At 44.2% G+C, this 25,430-nt stretch overlaps 1 protein-coding gene across 1 annotated transcript in view; it reads right to left on the reverse strand.

The window, feature by feature from the left end:
* Nucleotides 1-2,706: 2,706 nt before the first annotated feature.
* Nucleotides 2,707-25,430, reverse strand: part of FLI1 (Fli-1 proto-oncogene, ETS transcription factor) — a 119,032-nt gene continuing 96,308 nt past the window's right edge. Inside the window, exons 6-9 of the mRNA XM_017871181.1 lie at nucleotides 9,631-9,696; nucleotides 7,836-7,895; nucleotides 5,887-5,934; nucleotides 2,707-4,664 (exon numbers count right to left, since the gene is read on the reverse strand). Coding sequence (XP_017726670.1) covers nucleotides 4,135-4,664; nucleotides 5,887-5,934; nucleotides 7,836-7,895; nucleotides 9,631-9,696 — 704 coding nt within the window. The 3' untranslated portion in view covers nucleotides 2,707-4,134. The remainder of the gene's footprint in view (nucleotides 4,665-5,886; nucleotides 5,935-7,835; nucleotides 7,896-9,630; nucleotides 9,697-25,430) is intronic.

A 25,430-nucleotide genomic window follows, 5' to 3' on the forward strand; every position in this document is an offset into this window, starting at 1 on the left:
GGGCTGGGCAGCAGAGAGCCATGCTTAAGGGTTGCTTTCCCCAAGCACATTCCCCAAAAGGACACCTTTTCAAGAGTTTGTAAGGCAACAGGTTTACATGATGCTTGTTAATGAACAGATATTGGAGGAAATACGGTAAGAAACCAAGTCCACAGAAACCACCTCTCACAGAAAGTACTGCATTTTGTTCTGTTTTTTATTTCTCCACTAAGCATTGCCTTGGGTTGGCAGTGCCTTGGCTTGGGGTGGAGAGAGGCTCCTTTCCTCCCTTGTGTTCTAGAACCTCCTGATCTCATTTGGTCTAAACTAGCAAACCTTATCTGAGAACCTCTTAATCCACTTCCCATTGTGTATGTTCATCACTCATTTGCATGCAGATATTATGGGTTAAGTAAAATAACAATCTTTTAAAGTGTTATTCCATTTTCTAGTGGCTGTTGACTATTAAACATGTTTTAAAATAACAGATACTTAAAATAGGCCCGGTGTGGTGGCTCACGCCAGTAACCCCAACACTTTGGGAGGTTGAGGTGGAAGGATTGCTTGAAGCCAGGAGTTTGAGACCTGCCTGAGCAACATAGACAGACCCTATCTCCACAAATAAAATAAAATAAAATAAAACAAATAGAACTTTCTTTGTGTGGGACTCAACAACATTTTTCGACACTGAAAAAAGATGACCTCTGCTATAGACTGACTGTGTCTGTCCCTTCTCCCAAATTCATATCCTGAAACTTAATCCCCAATGTGACAGTATTTGGAGGTGATTAGGGCATGGGGGTGGAGCCCTTAAGAGTGGGATTAATTCCCTTATGAAGGAGACCCCAGAGCACTCCCTTGCCCCTTCCACCATGTCAGCACACAGTGAGAAGGTTTCCTCTATAAACCAAGGCAAGGGCCCTCACCAGACACTGAATCTGCTGGTACCTTCACCTTGGACTTCGCAGCCTCCAGAACTGTGAGAAATAAAGTTCTATTTTTATGAGCCACCCAGTCTGTGGTAGTTTGTTATAGCAGACCAAATGGACTAAGACGACCTCCCGCTAAAGGACTGTTGTTCAGTGTCCCAAACTGTGGGGAGGAATAGCTTCCATGAGAACCGCTTGCAAGCCTGCATGCCCGCTTTGCTTGGCCGGCACTGTTTGTTAGATGGCAGAAACCTCATGGCACAGGCACAGAATGATCCGTAGGGAAAAGACTGGACTAGCAGCCAGGAGGGCAAAGATTCTGTTTGTCTTCTGTGACTAGTCAGCTGCATGCCCTGGAGCCAGCTAGCAAACGTTCAATCTGGGCATTGCAGGAGACTAAATGCCAGTCCTCCCTCTGTACAAATGCTTATGAGGAGAAAATGGTGCCTCAGTCCTGTCAGCGAGTGGGCCGGCTTCTGAGGCGTAGGACAAATCACTGTGGAACATATTCAGGGGGTGAGATTTGGCTGAAGCTCGATGACTCTGTAGAGAAGATGAGCCTGAGCCAGTGTTTGAGTAGGACACATAAAGAAAACCTTTAAAAGGATGAACTAATGGGCTGAGCATCTTCTTACAGCACTCAGAAATATATGCCTCCATTTTCCCTAATGAATACTTTGCAGATTTCAAAATTGATGGGGAAATTGCGTGGCTGAGATGGAGATCTGCAAAAGAATTCAGCTAGATGGTTCTTAAACATACCTGGCCTTCATCATTCCTCCTTCTATGCTTGGGCCACTAATACCAAGTTTTAATTTTCTCCTTTCTTAGAAGTCACTAGAAACCCAGTACATGCACACACACTTTTTTCACTAAAGACTAACTTCTTTGTTTTGAGAGTTAACAGCAGAGGATGTTCAGTATAGAGAAAATAGGAAGAAAACAGTAGAATTTTAGTTTCAATTTATTTTTATAACACCATTTAAAATGTCCTATTTTGTATTTGTTTTCTAATATGAAGAATAATGTAACAGTTTGTATATATGATTTATAAATCAGTGTGCATATGTTGAGAATATGTGCTTTACACAACTTTTTAAATGGCAGGGTGCAAGATTAAAAAAAAAAATTGGAGACCATTGTTCTGAAACACATCCCATTTCATTTAGGTAGACATGTTGTCCTGAAGGTACTCAGTGTTACCCAAAGAAGGTTCTAGGATTACCAATGCTACGAGTCGAATTCCTTGCAAATCAAGGACTTCCCAGGTCTCGCTCTTTTCATTGTAAAATAGAGAAAATGAAAACAAGCTACCTAATAGTGAAGCAATTGGAGGCAAGTTTCTTCCTTGGGAAGAAAAATGACCTTAAAAATCTGCATGAGCCATAAAATCCTGGTCTGAGACCTGAGGGAAGCAGGGCGCTCACTCTCTGTGGGAGTAGCAGAAGGGGGCCACCTGGGTCTGAAGTGCCCCGGGGAGGCTGCAGAGTTAAATCTCACAGACAAGTCTGGATAGACCAGTTCGCTTTGCTCTGTTCCTTACACACAGGTTATCCATGGCCTTGGCTGCCATTTTATAAAACCCTTTTAGGCTAGGGAAGATTTAAATACCACACAGGAAAAAACACTACAAACATCATCAACAACAATGAAAAACCACATTGATTTTATACCGTGTGCTGCACTGCAGTACGTACATTTGAAAAATTCTTGATGGTGCAGGAAGTAAATAGGAAAGTTCCCCAGAAAAAAACCCTTTGACCTAACGGGGGCGGCAAATAAGAAAACTGTCCTCAGCGCTGAGAGAAGGAACCATTTATTTAGTCAAATTATTTTACAACATGGTCTTCATTGACAGTTGTCAGCTTAACACTTCATATAGTTAAAAAAGTCAACAATTACCTGCAAAATTATATATATTTTAATGTCTAAAAATATGCTGCATATATAGAGCAGGAAAATCCCTCCTCTCCACAAGGGAAAGTTTTGTTGTTTTTCCCAGAGCTGTGATTATTGCAGTACTGTTACACACATTTCCAAAGCATTAAAGATCTAAATGGATTATCTTTCCTTGCTTGTGTATGCCTGTTAAATAACTGTACCAGTGCTTTGCTTTCTCGTAAGTCAGTGACTTAAACAGCCCTGTTTCCTTTTCAGCAATAGTCATATTATGCTTTTAAAACCAGCTATAAAACGTACAAACAGCCCAAATGTACAGATTGATAAAAGATGTACAAATTACATTAAAAAAAAATAACAGCGACTGATTCCATAGTAAAACTGCTTTTGTGACCGAGGTCAACTCGTTTATTTATTCTTAATTTTAATTATTTATTTTAATACTGTGAGATATAGGAAAATAACTCTGCATAATTTATACAGTAAGTTGCCTTCTGATTGGTTGACCCTGGTCGGATGGTCTGACAAGCGCACAGCGCTTGCGAATCTGTTTGAGTTTAGAAATCCCTACAACTTTTCCAAGTTCTGGGACCCACTGTCATCATTTAAAAAAAAATAGTTATTTAATTCCCCGTCTTTCAGGAATGTATGTATTTGCATTAAAATTTCTTAGTTCATATCTTGACTATTTCTAGAGAGAGTGGTCAGTTGAGTGCATACTGTCCACTGAGGGGGATTCTGCAATGCCCTTGACGACTTAAACACACACACCTGCTTTCCATCAAATTCCAGTTGGGTGAAAACTTCACTGGCCTTACAATCAATGTTCCAGTTGCCATCCACTGAATTCGGTCCTCCTAAAATTAGATTATAAGCTTCCCACCTCTGTTTTCACTAAATCTCAAACCAGAACATGACTGGTTAAGTCCATGATTCTGTGTCGTACTGAACCCCTAATGAGACCCGTGTATTGATAAGAAACTGCTTTGGTCATAAAAACATAAAGAAAATGTACAGCTTCTTTCTCGGAACCATGACATAACCATTCCAGTAATTTTAATATGCAACTCACAAGATGCTAGGAGACTGAGAATTCAAACTGGCATACTGGCCCATGGAATTATCCATCTCTTTGTTCAGGTAGAGGAAGCAAAAGTTACCAACATTAAAAAAAATGTTTTTAAAGAACAAATACAAAGGTTCTATCCAACAAGAAAGAACATCCAGTTTTGTCTTCTCTTCAAGGCCACATATGTCCTGTAGAGTCCAAAGCATCCAGTAAGTGTGCAGGATGGCTTCAGCTAGAAGGCCACCGATGAGTAAGCTTCTAGTAGTAGCTGCCTAAGTGTGAAGGCACATGGGTGTTAGGATGGCGGGGGACGTTGGGGTTGGGGTAGATTCCCCCCGTGGGGGAGGTCCAGTATTGTGATGCGGCTCCAAAGAAGCTGGAGGAAGTGACAGGCATGGAGGATGGATGGGGAGGGACAAAGTTCACCTTCTGCTGGTGGGCATGGTAGGAAGGCATGTAGGAGATGTCAGAAGGGTACTTGTACATGGACGACTCGGTCGGATGTGGCTGCAGAGCCTGGGCAATGCCGTGGAAGTCAAATTTGTAGGCATATCTTTTGCCATGCACTTTGGTCATAATGTTTTTATCATAGTAATATCGGAGGGCCCGGCTCAGCTTGTCGTAATTCATGTTGGGCTTGCTTTTCCGCTCGCCCCAGCGCCTGGCCACCTCATCGGGGTCCGTCATTTTGAACTCCCCGTTGGTCCCCTCCCAGGTGATACAGCTGGCGTTGGCACTGTCGGAGAGCAGCTCCAGGAGGAATTGCCACAGCTGGATCTGCCCACTTCCTGCAGGTCGTGAGGCAAACGGGAGAGAACAGAACACCTCAGTCCAGAGAAGGCAGAACCCAGTTCCCTAAATGCAGGGAGCTTCTCATCCTTTTAAAGAAACCTTTTGTTTCCTTTGACATCGGGATCGACCTGACAAGCCCTTCTTCTCACTGTTGATTTGCCTTTCTGCTTGCCTTGGAGATGGGTATCATAAGCGAGGTTAGATCCTAAGATGCTTTGCCCCAAGGCCTGGTAAATGGAATGTGGGAAGTGAGGTGCAAACTCTGCCCAGAACTAGCTGTGTGATCTTAGGCGAGCGACATCCTCCCTCAACCCCATTGGTAAGGCTTTTGAATCTCTTCATCTAGAAAGGCCTGAACCACTGTCTGATTTCTAATTAGTGGTCAGGTCCCCCAGGGAATTCCCTTTCAGCAATAAAGAGTCAGGGGCAAGGCATGACTGTGGGAGTCATTGGGAGAAGCTGCCTCACGAGCTTTAGCTTTTGGCCCCTGGCAGGTCCTACAGCTTGGCTTGCAGCTCTAAGTTCTGCAGAGAACTTGTGCAGAGAGAAAAATACCCAGAATATGCTGGGTGGCTTCTTTGTCCTCTGGCAGGAATGTCCAGGCATGAAGGAATGGGTAGGGAGAGTCCCTGGGATGGGAAGGTGAGTGGACCACACTACTGCAAGAGCCTGCTAGCTCCCAATCTCAATGGACTTGGTTTAGAAGGATCCTCTTGAGAGTTATTTTTGATACTAAATCTTTAAAATACAAGGTCAAATTGACTATATCTGCAATTTTCCGGGACACATCTTTTTTATAAGGCCAGATAACTCAGCAACACTTTCTAAAATCACAAATAAAGCACTTTGGAATATTTATTAATTTGTGCCTTGCATGTGGGAGACAACAGAGAGCTGAGTGGAGTTGTCTTCTTTTTCTTTCTTGCCCGTTTTCGCCAATTGAAACGCCTACCTATGCCACTTGTTACTTAGCTACACCTAAGTGCACATATGCAGTGTTCAAGTGTTTATTCCCAGAAGCATCCTCAGCTGATGAACCTGGACACCACATAACAAGCCCTGACCTCTTGTTCACATGCTCCAGAAACAGATACTGAACATTTCAAGGAAAGAGGCGTATGTTACTCCCCACTCAGGTGTCTGGACAGAAGTCTGTGACTTCACAAAGCTATGAAACATTCTGGCAAAAAATAGGCTTGCAGGCCAAGGTAAACTCACCAGGGTTGGCTAGGCGACTGCTGGTCGGGCCCAGGATCTGATATGGATCTAAGGAAATAAAAAAGGAAATTTGCTGCAGTGTTATTACAAATATGACAACCGCCATAAGAAAACCATAAGAGTTTATACTTTTATTTCAAGATCACGGGAAAGACTGATTTCAGAAAACTTTACTGCTTTTACTTGCAGATCTCAAAGATCTTCATGACATTTGTGGTCTTCATCTCAATAATTACAGAAACAACAAACAATAGGAACAGGATTACTTTTTCTTATTTGGCATCTAAAATGTGCAGATTATGTTGTCATTACCCAAGGCAAAACAGTGAAAACATTTGGAAAGGAACTGGCTAATATTCAATGATACAACGGACAGCTGACTCCATGAGTTTAAAGAAGGTCTCATGGTTACTGGTCTTTAATAGCTCTACCTAATACTAACTAATATTAATCTGTTTTTTAAAATGTAGCATGAAAAACACGTGCCTAGAAACCAAGCAGCCTGGGTTTCAGCAGCAGCTATGTGATAAACAAATAACCTGTTGGACAATTTCTGGGAATCAGTTTTCTCATCTGCCAAATGAGTGGGTTGCGCTACTGGATTCCTCAGTTTTCTTCTAGTGTAACACTCTGTGATTTGAAACTTAGAAATGTCAGCACAAACCAGAGTTTGTATTTTAGCTATAGAATGACTATTCTTAAAAAATCTCAGTTTACTCAAAACATATGTGTTCATTTAGCCATGAAAAAGTCTTTGCAATATTGGTTTAGGTGAGAGGTTTATCTCCTTTTTCGTTAGTTGAGGAAATCATGGTAGAGAGCTGGGTCTCGACTTGGCACAATTGTCATGTATTTTGTGCAATTTTGCTATTTTTTCAACTATAATTACAATTTTAAAAATACCAATATGATTTTTGGGTTTCTACTTAGAACCATAAATTAACTTCAAGAGTCCTTAAGCCCATTGAGACCATCCTTTCTCATCCACACCACTGATATGATAACTAAAGTATTTTTGGCAGGTGATGCCTAATGCATAATTTTGTTGTTATTGGACAGTCTTTAAAACTCTCTACATCTGACTTATGATCCACAGTCAGCAAATTTTTTCTTAACCTTCCAGGTGAAATGTCGGTTGATTTTCTCTTGCTCTGCCTTCTGTGGAGATGCAGAACAATGTTTGCCTACCCTAAAGCAAATGCCTTGTTCAGAACTTCATCTCAGCTGCATCACATAAGAAGACAGAGAGAGGAGCTGGGGCTTGGGCACAGCAGCTGTCTTCAGATACGCAAAGGATTTCGGAGAAAGCAGGAGAAAGGCTTCTCCAGAAGGCAAAGCTTGAGCAGAAATTCCAGGAGGCAGACTTTGGGTCAGATAGTGGAATTGGGCCCAGCTCGAGAGTCAATGCCCTGTTTTACTATAAGCACAAGTAAGGTAGAGGCGAGGGTATGATAGACCCAGAAATCTCCAAGTTCCTCTCCAATACGGAGTCTCCAAGTCCACGGCTTTAAAAGTTCCTCTGCCTTAATTGTTAAGCCGACCCATCACAGGGTGGGGATATTTCTGAAAGTAAGGTTTGGTGAAGTATAAAAGGCTTGGACAGGAATTTGGGGGTCTGGGATTATAGCTCTATTTCTTTCATTAACCAGCTGTATGGTTTTTAGCGAGTCACTTCACCTCGCTGGGCCTCAGTTTCTTTATTTAACAAAATAAAGCATTGGAACAGTTCATCTTCAAGTTCCTTTCACCTTTGATATTTAACAAGTCTCCACTTGATTTCAGTACCTGTTACTTCATTCACAGGCCTATTAGGGTCAAAGATAGACCATCTTTGAGAGAAATAAGAGAGAACATATGTGGTATATTGTTTAAAGCCTCCACCAGTTGACCGTGTGGAATCAACAACTGTGCAGGAAGCAAAGGAGAGATTACATATCCCGAGCAGGTACCTGGCTGGGGCCGTTGCTCTGTATTCTTACTGATCGTTTGTGCCCCTCCAAGGGGAGGACCTGTGGCAAGAGGGAAAGAAATGCAGTGAGTAGGACCCGGCTCCCCCAAGGGAGCGAGACGTCTTGACAGATACGCTTTCTCACTCATTCCTTGAACCACTCTCCACTGACTCATTTATTCATCTTGTTTTAGAAACATTTACCTAGAATCTGCTATGTGCTGGCCCTGTTCTCCATGCTGGAGATTCAGGAATGAACAAGCCATTCCTAGTAAAACTTGCAATCCAATAGGAGAGACAACAACAAACACGTTTTAAAATTCTTAAAATTTTGTGTTTGCTCAAATGTCACCTTTTCATTTTCAAATTTTTAAAAAGTAAACCAACAGTAGAGCATCACTGATGGTACTGAGGCTGTGGATTTCATTTTCAAATCGGAAAGTTAGAGAAGTCCTGACTGAGAAAGTGACATCTGAGCAAAGATCAGATGCTTCGTGGTGTCCCTGTCTTGTGAGTTTCCTCCTTGGTATCTCTCACACACCCTTTCCATTCCCATGATCTCTTCTGCGTTGCAGATCTGTGTTGCTTCTTGCATGGTTTGTGGCTTAGTCTGACTGGTGTCCTCATTACTCTTTTCTCTCCCCACAATCCACCATGCAAGCCACTGTTCAAAACCTTAGTAACTCCTCATTGCCTAAAGAACTAAGGCCTATCTTCATAGCATCATTTACAATTCTGTTTCTTACCTTTCCAGACTTCTTCTGCATCACACATCCTAAACTCCAGGAACCTGAGGTCCTCTCTGACTGTCAGACATGCCAAGCTGATTTCTTCCCCAGCCCACACTGCCACAGGTCCAAATCCTGCCTCTCCTTCCAGAGCTGACTCAAGTGCTACCAGGTCCACAAGCTTTCCTTGATACCAACCAGATGAAAAGAGTTCTGTGTGTGTGTGGTTTCTTTCTCCCGCTTATGGGACCAGTGCATATCTGATTCATCTTTGTGAATCTTATATTGCCAAATGTCATGTGCAGAGTAAGTAAATAATTAATACACATAATTGGAAGGGGTCTCGGTTATTGTTTGGGCATTAATTTGTAACCCCAACCTCTTTCTTGAAAGAATTCCCTTTACCACCTGCTCATGTGCTTCATATTTTGCTTCCTAGGCATGTCAAGATTGATTTCTGGTACAAGAGTTCATGAGTCATTCTTGCCCCTTATTCAGTTAATGGGAGATATTGGGTAGACTTCGACATGCCATCATCTCACCACTTGGTGGAGAAATTGATGTCGCAGACCCCCCGGCATCTTCTCATCAGGGATGGAAGATGTGGAGAAGATGGCGGGGGTCTGAGACATCAATTTCTCCACCAAGTGATGATATGTTGAAGTCTACCCAGTATCAAGGGGGATGGGGAAATTGGTATGACTTAGCCTCAACAGTTAGGGGAGCAAAGTTATAGAGAGTCATTATCTTGATTTAAATAACAGAAGCCACAGCCAGTGACAGTGACCATTCATTGGTATAGAACCTTGTCTCAAGAAAACCTTCAAACTTCCAATGTTCTAAAACCGAGTGCAATGAAACAAAACTCAAAAATCTAAATGAAAATCTCATACCATCTTTCAAGGACTGGGTATCATGGAAAGGCCCTAAATTGGCAAATAATTTTGATGTCTACTCAAAAAGCAGGGAAACAAATGTTTGCTGCTCTCCTATATCTTATGATCCTGTTCTCCAACCCTGTCCTCAGAAACATGCTTTCCTCCAAAGAATTATCAGACATTTACTTACTTTTGTTGAGGCCAGAATTCATGTTATTGCCCCACGCTCCTCTTCTGACTGAGTCATAAGAAGGGTCTAATGAACAATAACAAATAGGGGTACATTAGCATCGCCTGCTTCTTAGAAAAGTTGCGTGAGCATTATCTGTAGTGATCAGGAGAAATAAAATTCACTTCAGCAATGGCTTTTAAAGCATCCCTAAATTCTGGAAGTATACTCACCCCCTGGGGTTGGTGTGGCAGAAAGAACCTTAACACTCTTTGAGAAGATCTGGGAGCCAAAGTAATGGGAAGAACCCTGAATGTGAAGTCAGAGGATTGGTTCAACTTCTCTCCCTGACACTATTTGTTGTGAAACCTTGGATAAATCAAAAGTCTCCTCTGGGCTTCAATTTTCTTTAATGTGGAAATAAAAATTTATGTTTTATCTACCTTATGGGGTTGTGGAAATGACCAAATGAGATAACAGATAGAAAAGCACCTTATGAAGCCTTCTACAAATATAAACTTACTCAAGGTTAGACATTTTTTAAATGTCCATAGTTCTGAGGCAAAATCCTTCAAGCAGCTCTGAAGAGTAGGCAAGGTCTGGACTTTATGAAAGGCCCATAAAAAGAGCGTCTCAAAGCCCAGGGCCGCGACATTCCTGGGGGCCAACTCCAGTCCCCGGTTTCAGGACATGGATGGTGTGAGATGACATCACGGGGTGGGAGCACATTCCAGGCTCTCTGAGGGCTCTCGGGCTTTTCTGTTGACAGTGGAGAGGACTGGGCTGATGACCACAGAGAGAGGGAAGAGGCCAGAAATGTGGCTGGGAGAGGGGCTGGATCAGGAAATGAGTGGATGGAGACCTGCTCCCCACCTGGGCATGACTAAGGGCTTGCTTCTCGATTGTCTTGGAGAATACTCCTCAAATGTGAACTTTTGTGATCGTAACCTCTTTCTTGAAAGATTCCACATGCTTCCACAAACGTGCTCAGAAATTGATTAACTAACTAGCTGGAAACTTCTTTCTTCCCTTTCTTGTGGTGGAGTCCCATTGAGACATTGAGCAGGAATAGCAGAGGAGCTTGAGGATACAGAATTATGACTTTCAAAGTCATTCCATGAACAACAAAGAAACCATAAAAACCATCCGAACAAATGGAGCACAAACCTCATCAAACAAGAGTCTGACAGGGTGAAACACAAACCATGCCCTTCAGCCCCTTCTGAGCCTCTCAAACAAATTAGGATAAGAGTTGGGAGACGGGTGGACTCTGATTGCCTGGCCTCATTGTTTCTGGCTAAGAAGATCCAAAAAACAGGGACTTTTTTTTTGTGGAAAAATCCACGTGCAGATGCACATTCCTCAAGGCTCTGGAAAAGCCAGTTCAGTTTTAAAATTACAGTCTTTAGCAACTGGCATGAAAAGCAACACAGAAAGTGAGGGGGATGGGATAGGGAGGAAGGGCAAGGCAGGGGACAAAAGAGAGAGGCAAAGCTCCACTCCTGTTTTTGTTTTTGTTTGACTTTTTTTTTTCTTTCCTAATTCCTCCTCTAAAGGGATGCTTCTTGCTTAAAAACAAACAAGACAAATGAAAAACCAGCTTGTTTGCAAGCTTGGAATGAGGTGGAAGGCTCTGATGGGCATTTTCTGAGATGTCTCGCTGAGGAAGTGCAATGTTGGCAGTGGCAGAACATTTTTCTTTGAGCAGGAGGAGGCTGCTGCTTAGGCCTCCGGTAATAGATTTGGGACCAACTTCTACACTGCATTGTGTGCATGGCCAGGGAGTGGGTGTGAAGTAATAGGAAACACGTTTCTTGTCCTTGCATGTGAGTATGAGAGGGTAACTGTGACTGTGAGAAACACGGGTCATGTGCCTAAGGCGTGGAGGAAACACAAAGGACTCCCGGAGGTTGAGGGAGAGGTGAGTGGAACTAGGGCCGAGAGAGGGGAGTGGATCAGGCAGGAACAAGGCAGAGGTGGGTGGCGAGATGTCAAGGTGAGGTCTAGAGACAGCCATGGGAGGAGCTGTACCACTGAAGGAGAGCAATGTAGAGGGAGAGAAGAGAGAGCCGAGGCATGCTCAAGGTCTTGCTGATGGTAGCTCAGTAAATTCTGTGACCTTGGCACTGCAGGCAGTGGGAACTAAGGGAGGTTTTGTGCATGCAGCCATGCTAGAAAACAGGGTGTGGTGAAGAATGAGCTTGTGGTGGTATGTGGGGTGGATCCGACGGCCTGGGGGAAGGAGATCATTCTAGTGGGAGCAGAACAGAAAGTAGAAGAGAAGTGACACATTCAAACAAAAAGAAAAAAAAATCACTAAATTCCAGGAATCGTACATGTCATCTGAACTTCTGACTTGACTTCTGACTTGCTGCATGGATAAAATCTGTCTCAAGTTTTTCTAAACATTTTTTCTGCTCAATCGTTAGTCTACTGAAGGCTTCAACCCTCTCTGAAAGCTATCTGGTAACCACTCACAATTATTTTTTTTTGGAGCCTAAATTATGGCCATGGCTATAGTTATCACTGACTTCTTATCAGCTTTTCTCCCTGTTCTCTTATGCTAGTTCCAGGGACAGAGCAGACATGCAAAAATCTGAAGGCATGACAGAATTCCCTGTCACCAACAGAGGGTGGATGACCATGGGATTTTCCCGTAGCTCTGAGTGCTGGAGCCTGGTTGAAGGTGTGCCTTATCAGAGCAGTGGCTTGGCAGCCCCATCTTTCTGTGATGCCCCAGGGCCTTAGGAAGGAGGCAGCGTTTCATGGGGCAGTGTGTCCACAGGCCCATCTGATGCAGAAGCCTGGCTAACAGGACTTTGGAAGTCCCAACCAATGCTACAGTCCTCACATAGGTGAAAAAAGGAAGTGACAGAAACACAGAGGCCACCCAGCAGTCAGCCTGAACTGTGCTCTCACTGTGAAGTAATAGAGTCATAAATAGCAACAGGCCATGCCCTAAGCTGGTGTCTTCATCCAGCGTCCATCCCAGCAGCCTGTGGAGTCAGAGTAGCAAAGACCGCAGGCCTCCCTCTCATTTCTTTTTCATTCCCAAGTAACTGCATGGAAAATCCTCCCACTGGTACCTGGCTGCACAAAGGATAGCCTGAGCCCATTGGCTCTGTGTTTTAACAAAAGCACTCCGTAGGCTCTGGGGCTCAAAAAGACGTCTGGTCAATGTAAGATTTAAGTTAAAACCAGCATTTTCAGAGCAATTTCTGCTCCAAAGAAAAAGCATGAAGATGCAGAAGGCCAAGAACTAAAGTCTTGCATTCTGCCCTAGGGGTATGAAGAATCAGGCCAGTCTTGCAGAGCAAATGAGATACCCAAGTAAACACCCAGCAGGGTGCCCAGCACAGAGGGGGCCTCAGTGGATGTTAGCAATCAAGAATATGGTTTGTGTCATAGACCAAAAAAAATTCAGACCCAGAAACATGTTGGGCAGCCTCCCAAATCCACATTAATTCCCTCCTCCCCGCAACTCCCTCATCCTCCTTCCTCTGCTCTTCTATTTCCACTTATCACATAATTTAATCAGTAATTAATTAGTGTTTGTCGTTTATGGTTCATATCCCCCTCCCTCCTGAACATCAGGTCCGTAAGAGTAGGGATCTCTGTTGGGTCAGATATATCCAAGCACTTAGAACAGGCCCCCACACAGAGTTAGTAGACTGTAAGTATTTGTTGAATGAATAGATAAACTTGGCCAATATTTTCTCCTACTTGCTACATATACACAATTCTTCTTATTGTTCATGATATCACTAGTTGAAGAGAACCCAGTGCTCCTACCCTGACTTCACTAAATTAAGCCTCTGGCATAAGATTTCCATCTGGGGTATTAAGGGGTAAAGACTGCATCACTCCTGTGTCCCCTCTGAGTAGAGTGGATCACAATCCACCTAGTTATGAGGCATAGGCTAAAAGCTTGTTCCCACAGGGAAATCAAGGCCTGAATGCTGCTTGGTGAAGTGATGTGCATTTTGTGTGTTTTTAACAATGTCATTGTTGAAGAGAGGGTTCATTTTTTTTTCCCTACTAAAAGTCACTCAAGAAAAATTTAGCAGTGTGGTTATCTCCAGTCCCCAACATACACACAGAGCTATGTCTATATCCTGAATGCAGAAGTCTGGACCAGGGAGCCGACCTAGTGGCTCACAGCCCCACACAAACCCCCTTGCAGAGCTGCGTGAGAGCTCCTGCCCCAACCGCCCATCAGCGCATGGAGTGCGGCTTAGGAGGGGTGTGCCTGCTGTGAGAAGAAGCCTGAGCGTGCATGGAGGCCCTCTAGAATGTGGTGCCTGGAGTCTGCCTCCCAAGAACTGACTTCTGGAAAGACAAACTTGAGGTGGCAGCCAAAGGCCCAGTGTGTAAAAATGTGCCTGTCGGCACCAGTGCACCAGTTGACAATCTCGATCCATTTCCATGGTGGCAGACGGCTTAATCAGCAGACAATCACACTGGTTCTGACAAACTCACTTTTCACTGTAGTGAAGGCCGACACCTTGGCTTTATAGAGTACCAAGATAACAGATCTTATTATTGTGATTCCTTTTCAGAAGAGTGACCCAAAGAGCTTTGCCTGGAGTTTCTGGTTTCAGGCAATCCTGAGATCAACTCTTGCCAAAGCAAAGAGGCCAGAGCCTCATTCTGGAGAATGAAGACATTGCCAGCCATTGTGGATAATTCAGCCTCACATATATGATGTCCTTAACAGTATCACCATTATGTGATGCTTGGTGGGGCAGAATTTGACACTAAATGGCCTCTTAGATTCCAGGAGAGCCTCCTGGGGTAGAGAAATATGAGCATGGAGATTTTTTTCCTACAAAGTCTCTGTTGGAAGGAGAAAGCTGTTTCTGGACATGACCTCTCATAGACATACCAGTGTTAACTCAGCTTCTGTGTGAAGCTTTTAACCTGGTCCTAGAAATATGGCCAGACATCTCTGGGAAGATATTTCCTTCAGCTCTGATGCCTCAGCTGTCTGAAAGCCCAAACGTCCCCGCCGGCATGCAGCACTCCACCTTGTGACCTGACTGGAGGCCAGCAACACAGCGACATCAGCCCACAAAAGCCTCTCTCTTCATCCCCTGTGTCATAAAACCTTGCTCTCAATGACTGGGTGGAAAAAGATGAATTTTCCCCAAAACTTCTCATTGAATTTCTGGTTGCCGCTGAGAAGGCTGGCAGCACCTAACCCTGTTTATCCTTGGAAATCCTGGCTTCTGAATGCAGACCTTTCAGCCGAGCCCAGCAATGGGCAAGGCTGCTCATGCTCCCAGCAGAGCAGGGGCCTTTGGTAGCCAGAACCAGACCTCCTTTCTTGAAAGAATGAAGATGCACAGGAGAAATGCTCAAATCAATGGTAGCCTGGAGACCCAAAGCCCTCAGCTTCCTCAGAGAGCTACGCCCACGAGGAGGAAGATTCACTCTGACTCTGACAGGGAAGAACCTACAGGTGAGCAGTGGTGTTTGTTGTTGGGCTGTCCGACAGGTTATGACATGTACTGGTCAAGGGCTGGACTAGGTGACCCCCTAAAACTCCGTCTCCATCGGAGGTCCTGTACTTCTAATAGGTCCAGTCTTTGGGGAGGAGCAGCCTCTCCCAGACACCAGCCCTGCAGAAGCTGCTCTCCTCTAAGCGTTGCTTCGTCCTGCGCTCCACCCGCCAGACCTACTGTGCGGCCCGAATCTTCCCAACCCACAGCTCAGGACCAGCTTCTTGTCTGCTGCAGTCTCTGCTCCTCAAGTCCCCACCCTCAGCCCTGCCCTGAGGCAAAGTAGACGCAGGGCCTAGGATGTCATCATGAAAGTATCCTTTCTCTCTGGTGGGCCTGGGGATTATTTGGCAGTTAGGAGATGGGACTTACGATCAGTTAACCTGGGATTGAAATCCCAGTGGCAGACATTGGCCTTGTGGAGTGACCTTGGTCATGTTGCTGCTTTGAACCTCCAGTTCTGCTTCTCTGAAAAGCATTAATAACAAGTGCTTTCTACGGTTGCTATGAGGATTAAATAAACATGTGCTAAATGGTGATTTTAAAAATACACACCATATACATGTAGTCTATTCAATCCTGCTTGCCCCTCTACCATGCTTATCTTGGTGAGATGAGGTTACCAAGTTCATTGAGGAAGGCCTTGAAAAGGAAGAGAAGCCCGAGGGCTATAAAGGAGGAAGGACAGTTTTATTTCTGTGCTCCTGGAACAGTGATTCCCAAATTTAAATAAAGTTTGGCTCTCAGGCTGGGTGTGGTGGCTCATGGCTGTAATCCCAGCACTTTGGGAGGCCAAGGTGGGAGGATCACTTGAGGCCAGGAGTTCAAGACGGCAGTGAGCTATGGTTACACTATTGCACCCCAGCCTGGATGACAAAGTGAGACCCTGTCTCCAAAGGCAAAAAAAAAAAAAAAAAAAAAAAAAAAAAAAAAAAAAAAAAAAAAAACATAGGTTATACGTTAGGCCTATTATATAGTACCTATACGTAATATAGCGTATAGTAGTATATATAAATAATAAAAATAAAATAAAATAAAATAAATCATGGCTTTCTTTTAAAAGAAGAGGTGGATTATTATCCTGGACCCTGGTTTGAGAAATCCCACCCCAGAAGACAGACAGGGCTGATGGCTATGGGTGGTCTGCCTGGATGTTAGGCGTAGGCATTACCCAGCATCCTCCTTCCTCCCCTACTGTCAGGTGCCAGAGTCTCTGTCCACCTGGCCTTGAAGCTCAGGACCAAGTCCTCACTGCATCCCACCATTCTAGCGGGGCTCTTCAACCTTCACTTCAGTGGCATCTTACATCCCAAAGAGCAACAGAGGAGCTTGGCATCCACTGAGACCTTGGAAGAAGGAAAATATCCAAGGAACGCTTTCCCCAAACTTGGAACTCACAGGGAAAAAACATCCTGGATCAGGTTTCCTTTGCTTAAGGATCTTGTCCTGGAATCCAACAGCCCCTCCGCCTCGGAGCCGACCCTGCTGCGTGGAGCATAATGGAGGTACTGTTGAAGATATTAGATGGGCAAAGGGAAAAAAAGACCTAGGAGGAAAAGGCTTGGAAGAAATGGCTGACTTTTAAATATGAAAAGTGTGGAGAGTGAAGTGGCACATTTGCTGGGCACAGCCTTGCCATGGCCACGTGAGGCTCCCTGCTGAGGCTGGGCCCTTCCTCTATTTCATTTCTCCCACAGGCTCTGTGTCTAAGTGACACAGATGTCTAAATGACCTATTTATTTTGATAAGGCCTCAAAGTGGGATTTTTGGGCCAGCCTCATGTGGAAAAGCAATTCATACTGACTAGATTAACTGGGTGTTTGCCAAAATTTCCTTCCATATTGGGCCATGTAGACGCAACTAAATTGCATACCTCTTAGGTCAAATCTGCCTCTGGTTTAAGAGGATTCTAGGTAGGAAAAAGAAAACATAACAGTTCACTTAGGTAATCAGGCTTGAGGATAAATGAGAGGCGGTTTATGCACAACCCCCTCTGCCCTGCTCTGACCCTCATGGTTGCAATGTTCACAGCGAGGTTGCCCTTCTTCTCCATGGCCATAGGTGTTACACTCTTGTGTCTGTGTAACATTCAGCTTGTATGTCCTTTGCTTTCAAAGTTCTGCAGGTCAAGGCTCGCTGGTGAGTTGTCTTGTGTCTACTGCCCATGTCCTGCTTAGCCTTTGAGTGTAATTGTTTGTACACTTGTGTCCCTTGCTAGGTGATCATCTTTAGGAAGAGGGGCTGTATCTTAATCACCTTTGTTTCTCTCAAAAACTCATTCTTGCCCCTCACCGTCACCAACTTATTGGATTTAATTGATGCCTTATGTCCCACCACACATTTATTCATTCAACAAAGTTTTACTGAATGTCTACTATCTTGCCAGACACTTCTATGTGCTGAGAATACAAGAATGGCTAGACAAACGTCCTTCCCCTGCGGAGCTGACATTCAAGACAAATAGTAGATTACATTGTATATTAGAAGGTGATGAATGCTATGAAGAAGAGAAAACCAGAGGAGGGAAGTAGGCAGTGCAGGGATGGGAGGGCTTCTCTGAAAACATATAATTTGAGCAAAGACTTGATCTAACATTATGAAAACAGAGCTGTACATACTTCCATAATTTTATTTTGAAAAGTGACAGATTGCCCGACATTGGTCTCAAAGTCCCTCTGGAAAGCCAATTCGTTTTCATTAGTTTTTGTATGAGTGAGAGTTGTTTATGTTGTAGGATAGCAAAGTTAGCTAAGAAACTTGACAGCATCTCTTTGAAGTTTGGGAGAGGAATAGTGAAAGGTGAGATGAACCCCATCTTTTAAAGACTCAAGCACTTTTCGCATATTTCGTATCAGGTGATTGTCAAGTCTGTGGTCTTGGATTCACGTTGAATTAGAATGGCCATTCAAATCAAGAAACTTTAAATCCCAGCACTTCCCATGATTTGCCTTTTGACCTATGTCTGAAGTACTTTGCAGGAAAGGACAAGTTTCTGAGGTCAGTGTAGCAGAAGTAGACAGGTAACTTCATCCTGAAGGAGCACTACTTCTTTTGTTTGTTTGTTTGCTTTGTTTTGAGATGAAGTCTTGCCCTTGTGCCCCAGGCTGGAGTGTGATGGCGCGATCTCGGCTCACTGGCTGGAGTGTGACGGCATGATCTCGGCTCACTGCAACTTCCATCTCCTGGGTTCAAGCAATTCTTCTGCCTCAGCCTCCTGAGTAGCTGGTATTACAGGTGCCTGCCACCACACCTGGCTAATTTTTATATTTTTAGTACAGACAGAGTTTCACCATGTTGGACAGGCTGGTCTTGAACTCCTGACCTCAGGTGATCCACTCACCTTGGTCTCCCAAAGTGCTGGGATTATAGGCGTGAACCACCGCGCCCGGCCAGGAGCAATCCTTCTTTTGTGGCCTGGCAGGTGAGCAGGAAACACTTTAGTCCCTGAGCTGTGCATCCACACATCAGACAAAGCACAGTCATTAAAAGAAAAAGAACCATCAAGTTTTGGTAGGTGGAACGTGGTCGCACTTATTATATCACAGAATCAGAGGCTCCTTTTTAGACTGGAAGGACTTCAGACATTATCTAAACCAGACATGCAAATTAGCACAGGCCCAGAGGCCCAAAGCCTGAGAGAAAGCATATGTGGCCATGTAAGAATTTTAATAGAAATTGAAATTATGACTCATAGCAGAAAACTGCCTCTCTCTAACCTCCTCTAGTATATTGGGCAGGGGTGATAATTATTTTACAGACAGGCCCAAAAGGCCAAAGACTTCTTGAGCTCAAAGATTTTTCAAAATGATACCAAGAATGATTTTCATCTCTTTGGAAGAGTGATACCTAAAACTTATCAAGCATAGGATCGTTTGTGGTGTTACTAAGGGCTCTTAAAGATTCTTCACGGGAAGAAATTCCATAATTTCTCATGAATCCATTCCAAACAGGGAAATGGCTCATGGCAAAGGAAAGAACTCTGGGCTGAGGGGTCAGAACTCCTTGCTTTGCCTCTCATCTCTGTCAATTATGAGCTGTGTGGTCTGAGGCAAATGACTTAACTTCTCTGAACCTCTTAGTGAACCTCTCTGTAAAAGGTAGATACTTGGCAGGGGCAGGAGAGAGTGGTGTGATTATTCTTAAATTTAAGAGTTTGGAAAAGCAAATAGCACACTGGATCCTCACAGGGATCTTTTGAGAATAAATGAGACCATGCATATGAAAATGCTTTCTATACTCTAAAGCATCCCACAGAATTCTAGCTGATACTGTTTTTCAGAGTTTAGTTCATGAGACATAAGAAGTTAATTTTTCTTGTGTCAACCAAAGCTAATTTCTTCTGGTTCTTCCTTTATTGGAGCAGGATTGAGTAAATATTCAATGGTATTTACTGAATATCTACAGGGCTGGAAGAAAAGAGCCAGGAGAAAACTCACAATTAAAGACCACCAGGTAATCTGTAATTAGGTCCATAAATAGCTGTAAATGAGGTGAGGCTCTGAGAAGAGACTATAGTCTTAAGGAGGAATAAAAATGTATCTCGAGGCAGATAGGAATTGAATCAAGTTTCAAAGAGTGTGTTGGATTTTGACACATAAAGTAATTGTCCCACTCAATTTTTACCATCTTTTCTTTAGAATATTTCAAATACAAGAATTTAGGCCGGGCGTGGTGGCTCAAGCCTGTAATCCCAGCACTTTGGGAGGCCGAGACGGGTGGATCATGAGGTCAGGAGATCGAGACCATCCTGGCTAACACGGTGAAACCCCGTCTCTACTAAAAAAAAAAAAAAATACAAAAAACTAGCCGGGCGAGGTGGTGGGCGCCTGTAGTCCCAGCTACTCAGGAGGCTGAGGCAGGAGAATGGCGTAAACCCGGGAAGGGGAGCTTGCAGTGAGCTGAGATCCGGCCACTGCACTCCAGCCCGGGCAACAGAGCGAGACTCCGTCTCAAAAAAAAAAAGAATTTAAACTGTATCAAAGAGGCATGTTAAGCCTCTTTTTAAAATTTTTATTTTGAGACAGGGCCTCACTCTATCGGTCAGGCTGGAGTGAAGTGGCGCAATCTTGGTTCATTGAGGCTTTGACCTCCTAGGCTCAAGCAATTCTGTGCCTAAGCCTCCCAAATAGTTGGGACCACAGGCCTGTGCCACCATGCCTGGCTAAGTTTTTTTATTTGATGTAGAGATTGACTCTCACCGTGTTGCCTATGCTGATCTTGAACTCCTGAGTTTAAGTGATCTTTCCGCCTTGACCTCCCAAAGTGTTGGGATTACAGGTGTGAGCCACCACACCTGACCCATGTTAAACATCTTGATCTTACGGATCCCGAGACCAGAAAGAAAAAACCCACTGACATCCTGGATAGTGTTTCTAGCCTCTATGTTTCCTCCTCAAAGGCTTTCTTTCCTCCAACAAGGGTATTTCATGAGAAACAACTTCTTTATTAACTTAGATAAGGGCTTCTGAAGAGAGAGAGTTCTTAAATCTGTAAAAAGAGATTAGAAAGGTTTCTATATTAAAATAACAAATGATGTTTCCTATACAGTGGCCTTTCACTAGAAGACACCCTAAACTCATAGATCTCTGTCTGGCATAGAAGAAGCTTCTCTCTCTCTCTCTCTCTCTCTCCGGATAGATGAAAGAAAGAATTTGGTTGATGAGAATTTGGTTAGACAAGTTTCTTTTAAATACCTTCCAGCTACCAGTCCCCTCAAATAACCTCCCTGTGGTGGAATTTCTAAATCAGTATATTAGGCAGAACCAACACATTTGGAATACTCTTTACTGAGGTGGCCCCTGGTAGGACATTGTGGGCCTGCCCCTTTTTTTCCCAAAGTATTTTGGGACCCCTCTCCTCTAAACAGCCAACGGGGATCACTTTTAACTTCTATCACGAACCAAGCAATGGCAATGAAGCTGCATCAAGCAAGGCCAACTGCACTCGGAGTCTTTGCTCTGTTGTCTGGAGTGGGATGAGTGTGCAGTGTCATGGTGAAACTTGGTAGAGATGGGAGGCCTAAAATAGTAACATCCGAGAGTCTGCAGATAAATTAGAAGACATGCAAAACCCAAATGGCCCACCCAGTGGGTGTGAACTGCCACTGAGAACTGTCGTGGAGCTCTACCCTGCCAAGTACTCAGGGTCATGAAGGCCCCTCCCTGGCAGTGCAGGAGGAGTCGTTGTTGGGCTGAGTCCAGTGGGAACCAATGGGGAGGGTGCTCTGGAGTCCCCCAGCACCATTCCCACAGCCTGGCACCAGTTCCCTGCTCCACTTGGAGATTTACCGAATGTCACCCTCCTTTACTAAAATGTTGCTGGGCTCATGCAGTCATTGTCACCATCATTAATGTTGCAGAGACCACGGGTGCCTGTGAGGGTCTTGATTTATTCAGAGTGTATCTAAGGGCAGCTCTGATAAGAAAGACCAAAGACAGCCCAGGGAGGGCAGAAAGGGCAAAGTGGGAACTTCTGAGTGGCCAGTTGCAGTGACTGGCCTGGCACCTTTTGGCACAGGGGTGAGAAGAGGTGAACTCTGTAGTGGCAGGAAGGTGCCTTTCTTCTCCAGTTAAGCACTGGGATGAAGCCCTGGCTCTCAATACTGGGGCAGTGCAGGGGCTGGACATTCCAGAGCAATGGAAGGAGATTATTCTAAGAACATAAGTGCTCAGCTCCAACGTTCTCCTCATTCCTTCATCTACCGAGGGCACAGGTGAATTTATGAGGGGCTGGAGCATTCTGGATGTGTCTTTAAGATGCTTTAAGCTGATTTTGACATCTCTTCCTTCTCCTTGGGAATCATGGGTTTGTGAAGCTTACAGAGGCAGAGGATTACCCATGAAACTGGTAGAGCTATGAAATTATTTGAGGGAAACTTTATTTCTCTCAAATAAATTTCCCTCAAATAATAAATTTATTAAATTTATTGACTTTATCCATCCCCACTCTTATTTTGTTTTGTCTCTGAGACAGGGTCTTGTTCTGTTGCCCAGGTTGGAGTGCAGTGGTGCAATCTTGGCTCATGGCAGCCTCGATCTCCTGGGCTTGAGCAATACTCCTACCTCAGCCTCTGGAGTAGCTGGGACTATAGGAACACATCACTACGCCTGGCTACTTTTGTTTATTTTTTGTAGATATGGGGTCTAGTTGTGTTGCCAGGGCTGATCTTGAACTCCTGGGCTCAAGCGATCCTCTCACCTTGGTTTCCAAAGTGCTGGGATTATAGGTGTGAGCCACTGTGCCTAGATGGTTTCTTAAATTCAGTTTATTGAAATTCTTATCGATAGAGTGTTACTCAATATAATACTTTCTTTTCTAAATCTCTTTTTGCCCTTTATCCTCTTAAATGTAGTATGAAACACAAAAGGATATGTATACAATTAAATAAATTATAAAGCATAACAATGGGAAAAAATCTGTGAAACCACCACAAATGATGCTTCCTATCCGTTGGCCTTTCACTAGAAGATGCCTGAAACCCATTTGTCTCTATGTGGCATGGAAGAAGCTTCCTCTCCCTTTCTCTCTCCAGAGACAGATAGAAAGAATTTGACTGATGAGCATGGACAAAGCACGTTTTTTAAAAATACTTTGCAGCTCCATTGCCACTGCCCCACCACACCCGGCAAACAACCTCTTTAAAGTGGAATTTCTAAAATTCTAAATTGCTAGATTGCTTCTTGAAATGCAAATAAGATTGATTGCGTTGGGTCAGGCTCCTGATTTTTTAGGTGGTAGCAGGAGTCAACAGATGAATATATCTTAACAACTAGACAACATCAGCTACCTGGGGGAAATGCATGATGGGGGTGGTAGATGGAGTCGGAAAGGACCATTTTGGAGCTCTTGCCATTGCCTAGGTGGGGAGGGGACGGCAGGAACAGGCTCTCTTCTGTTTCATACTAGCTTTGTGATTCAGGCTTAACATCATACCTGTGATTCAGGTAAAATGGGAATAATCATAGTCCCAACTTAATAAGGTTTTATGAAGGATAAATGTGAAGTGAATAGGAAATTTCTTGGCACATAGTAGGTGCTTAACAAATGTTAGCTCTTATTGTGGCTGCCTGGGGCATAAGAAAAGTTAAGACAGGAAGGTGGAATTGAGCAGAAAGTACATTCTCCCTGCAATGTCACCTTTCCTTGGCTTGGCGTGTCCTCAGCCTCCTCCTGATGGGCATAGACCTGAAGGGCCTGTGGAGTCCAGCTGAGAGCAGGATCCTGTGGTGGTTGGGCCAAGAGGGGGCTCTGGTGCCATCATCTTGTGACTGAAATCTGTTCTTTATCAATCTTGCCTCCTTGCTCAGGGATGGGACTGATCACAGCTTCCAAGGAACCACCCTGGGGTCCCAAGCAATGGAAATTTAGGACAGGGTAGAGAGGAAAGGCAGTGCCACGCCAGCAGCTGCAGTGGATAGAGCCAAAACATCCACCTTGCAGAAACATCTCAAAGAGTTAGTTCTACACCAAACTGCTGGGGAATAGTTTAAGGTACTTTGCCTATTGTTTTCATCCATCCATCCAATAGTCCCCACCTTCAAGATGCTTCCCGTCTCACAAGACAGAAGACTGCTAGGCTAGAATCTATTGAATGCTGCTTTGGTAAAACAGTGAGTATAAGCAAAGCATCCTGGGGAAGAGCGGACAAGACCGTAATGAGGTGATGCTGTCTGATCTGACCAGGGCCCTTTGGGTGAGTGTTGTTTCCTGGAATATGGATTGCGGGTGGGGACTGAGACGAATGAAAGGTATACCTGGCAAAGGGAGAATGGGGAAACATGATTCCAAAGTGCATTTGAAGATAGAGTAGACAGGAACTAAGTCATATTTGAAGGACAGGTCTTTAGGTCAGAACCTAAATGGGCAAAGCGGTATTACTGGAACAAAGCTGTCACACCTCCGTGCTCCAGGGAGATCCAGACAGTTCTGGAACTTGTCTCTAGCGGTCCCACAGAGCTGAATCTGCATGGTCTTCCAATAGGAACACTTTGAAGGGTGGGTGATCACCTCACAGTCCCTCAGGTTATGGTGGTGACTCAACTGGGTCTGAGTAATTAAAAGAAACCCCAGGATGGCCCCGTTCCCAGGCAGAACACGGGCTCCTTTGAACTCTAGGTGGTCACCCCTAATTGTGCCCGTGGCCTGCATAACCTCTGGTAGCTTTGAGGACATCTGAGTTCCCTCCACAGTGGGATGTATGGTGATGTGTTTCATTAAAATAATCCATCAATCAGCAGAGAAACTGGGGAGAATGATCATTGGAAGATAAGGTTGTTTGTATCTATTTCAAAAGAATCCTCAAAGAAGTAAAACCTACATACACAAAATTCCTCCTCTGATGGAATAGGCCCACTTTTAATAAGGCAGTGGACTGATACTCAGTCTTTTGCCTCATTACCCTGGAACGAATTTACACTTGTCTTAGGAAACGGGCTAACTGTTTCCAATAATTTGAGGAAAGTGTGTCCTAGTCGCTGTGTAAGCCACACGTGTGCAATAGCAGTTCGCACAGCACACCCACGAAAAGAAATAACAGTCCTTTTACTTAGAGAAAGGAAGGATAATGGTTACTTAGAAAGTGTCCCAGACAAGCTGTCAAATTGAATTCAGAGAGCTGGAGTCTGACTCCAGGACAGGGCGGGCTGGCTAAATTCCCGAGGGATTGGGGTTTCCTGCCTGCTCCAGCTTAGAGACAACGAGTCTTTGTTTCCAGTTCTCTCGCTCTCCCTCCTCCCCTGATCTCTGTTTCTCTCTGTCACCCTTGTTCTTTCTCTCTCTCTCTCTCTCTCTCTCTCTCTCTCTCTCTTAATCTCTCGTGGAGAAAAAAAATGCAACTCTCCGAAGAGGGTCAGATAGAAAGCAGACAGAACATTAACTCAGGAATTTCAAAGGAAAACAGTTTTTAAAAAATAAAATGGAGAGAGTAAGCTACTGTCTATCCCATAATCATAAATCTTGCCTTTGGACCACAGAAACAGCATATATGCATACACACACACACACACACACACACACACACACACACACATCCAGCAATCATCCCTGATTTTGCTAAGAATGGCTTAGACGCATTTTATCATCAAGGAAGAACATATAATGACAATGTTCTTCACGGCTCTCCTGCGAGGCCGCAGTACCCTCCAATTGGAAGTGTGTGTGCGCTGATGTAGATGGAGCCTGTGGGGCCACAGAACCTGCTGCATGAGAGATGTTATTTACTCCCTAAAAATAACAGATTACTTCACAGTATTACAGGCCTTTTCCTTCGGGTACACATGTTCCAGACCAAGCCCCCATATGCAGGGCTCTACAAGGCAACAC

The sequence above is a fragment of the Rhinopithecus bieti genome, unplaced genomic scaffold (genome assembly GCF_001698545.2).
Source record: "Rhinopithecus bieti isolate Rb0 unplaced genomic scaffold, ASM169854v2 scaffold_5750, whole genome shotgun sequence".
Taxonomy (NCBI): domain Eukaryota; kingdom Metazoa; phylum Chordata; class Mammalia; order Primates; family Cercopithecidae; genus Rhinopithecus; species Rhinopithecus bieti.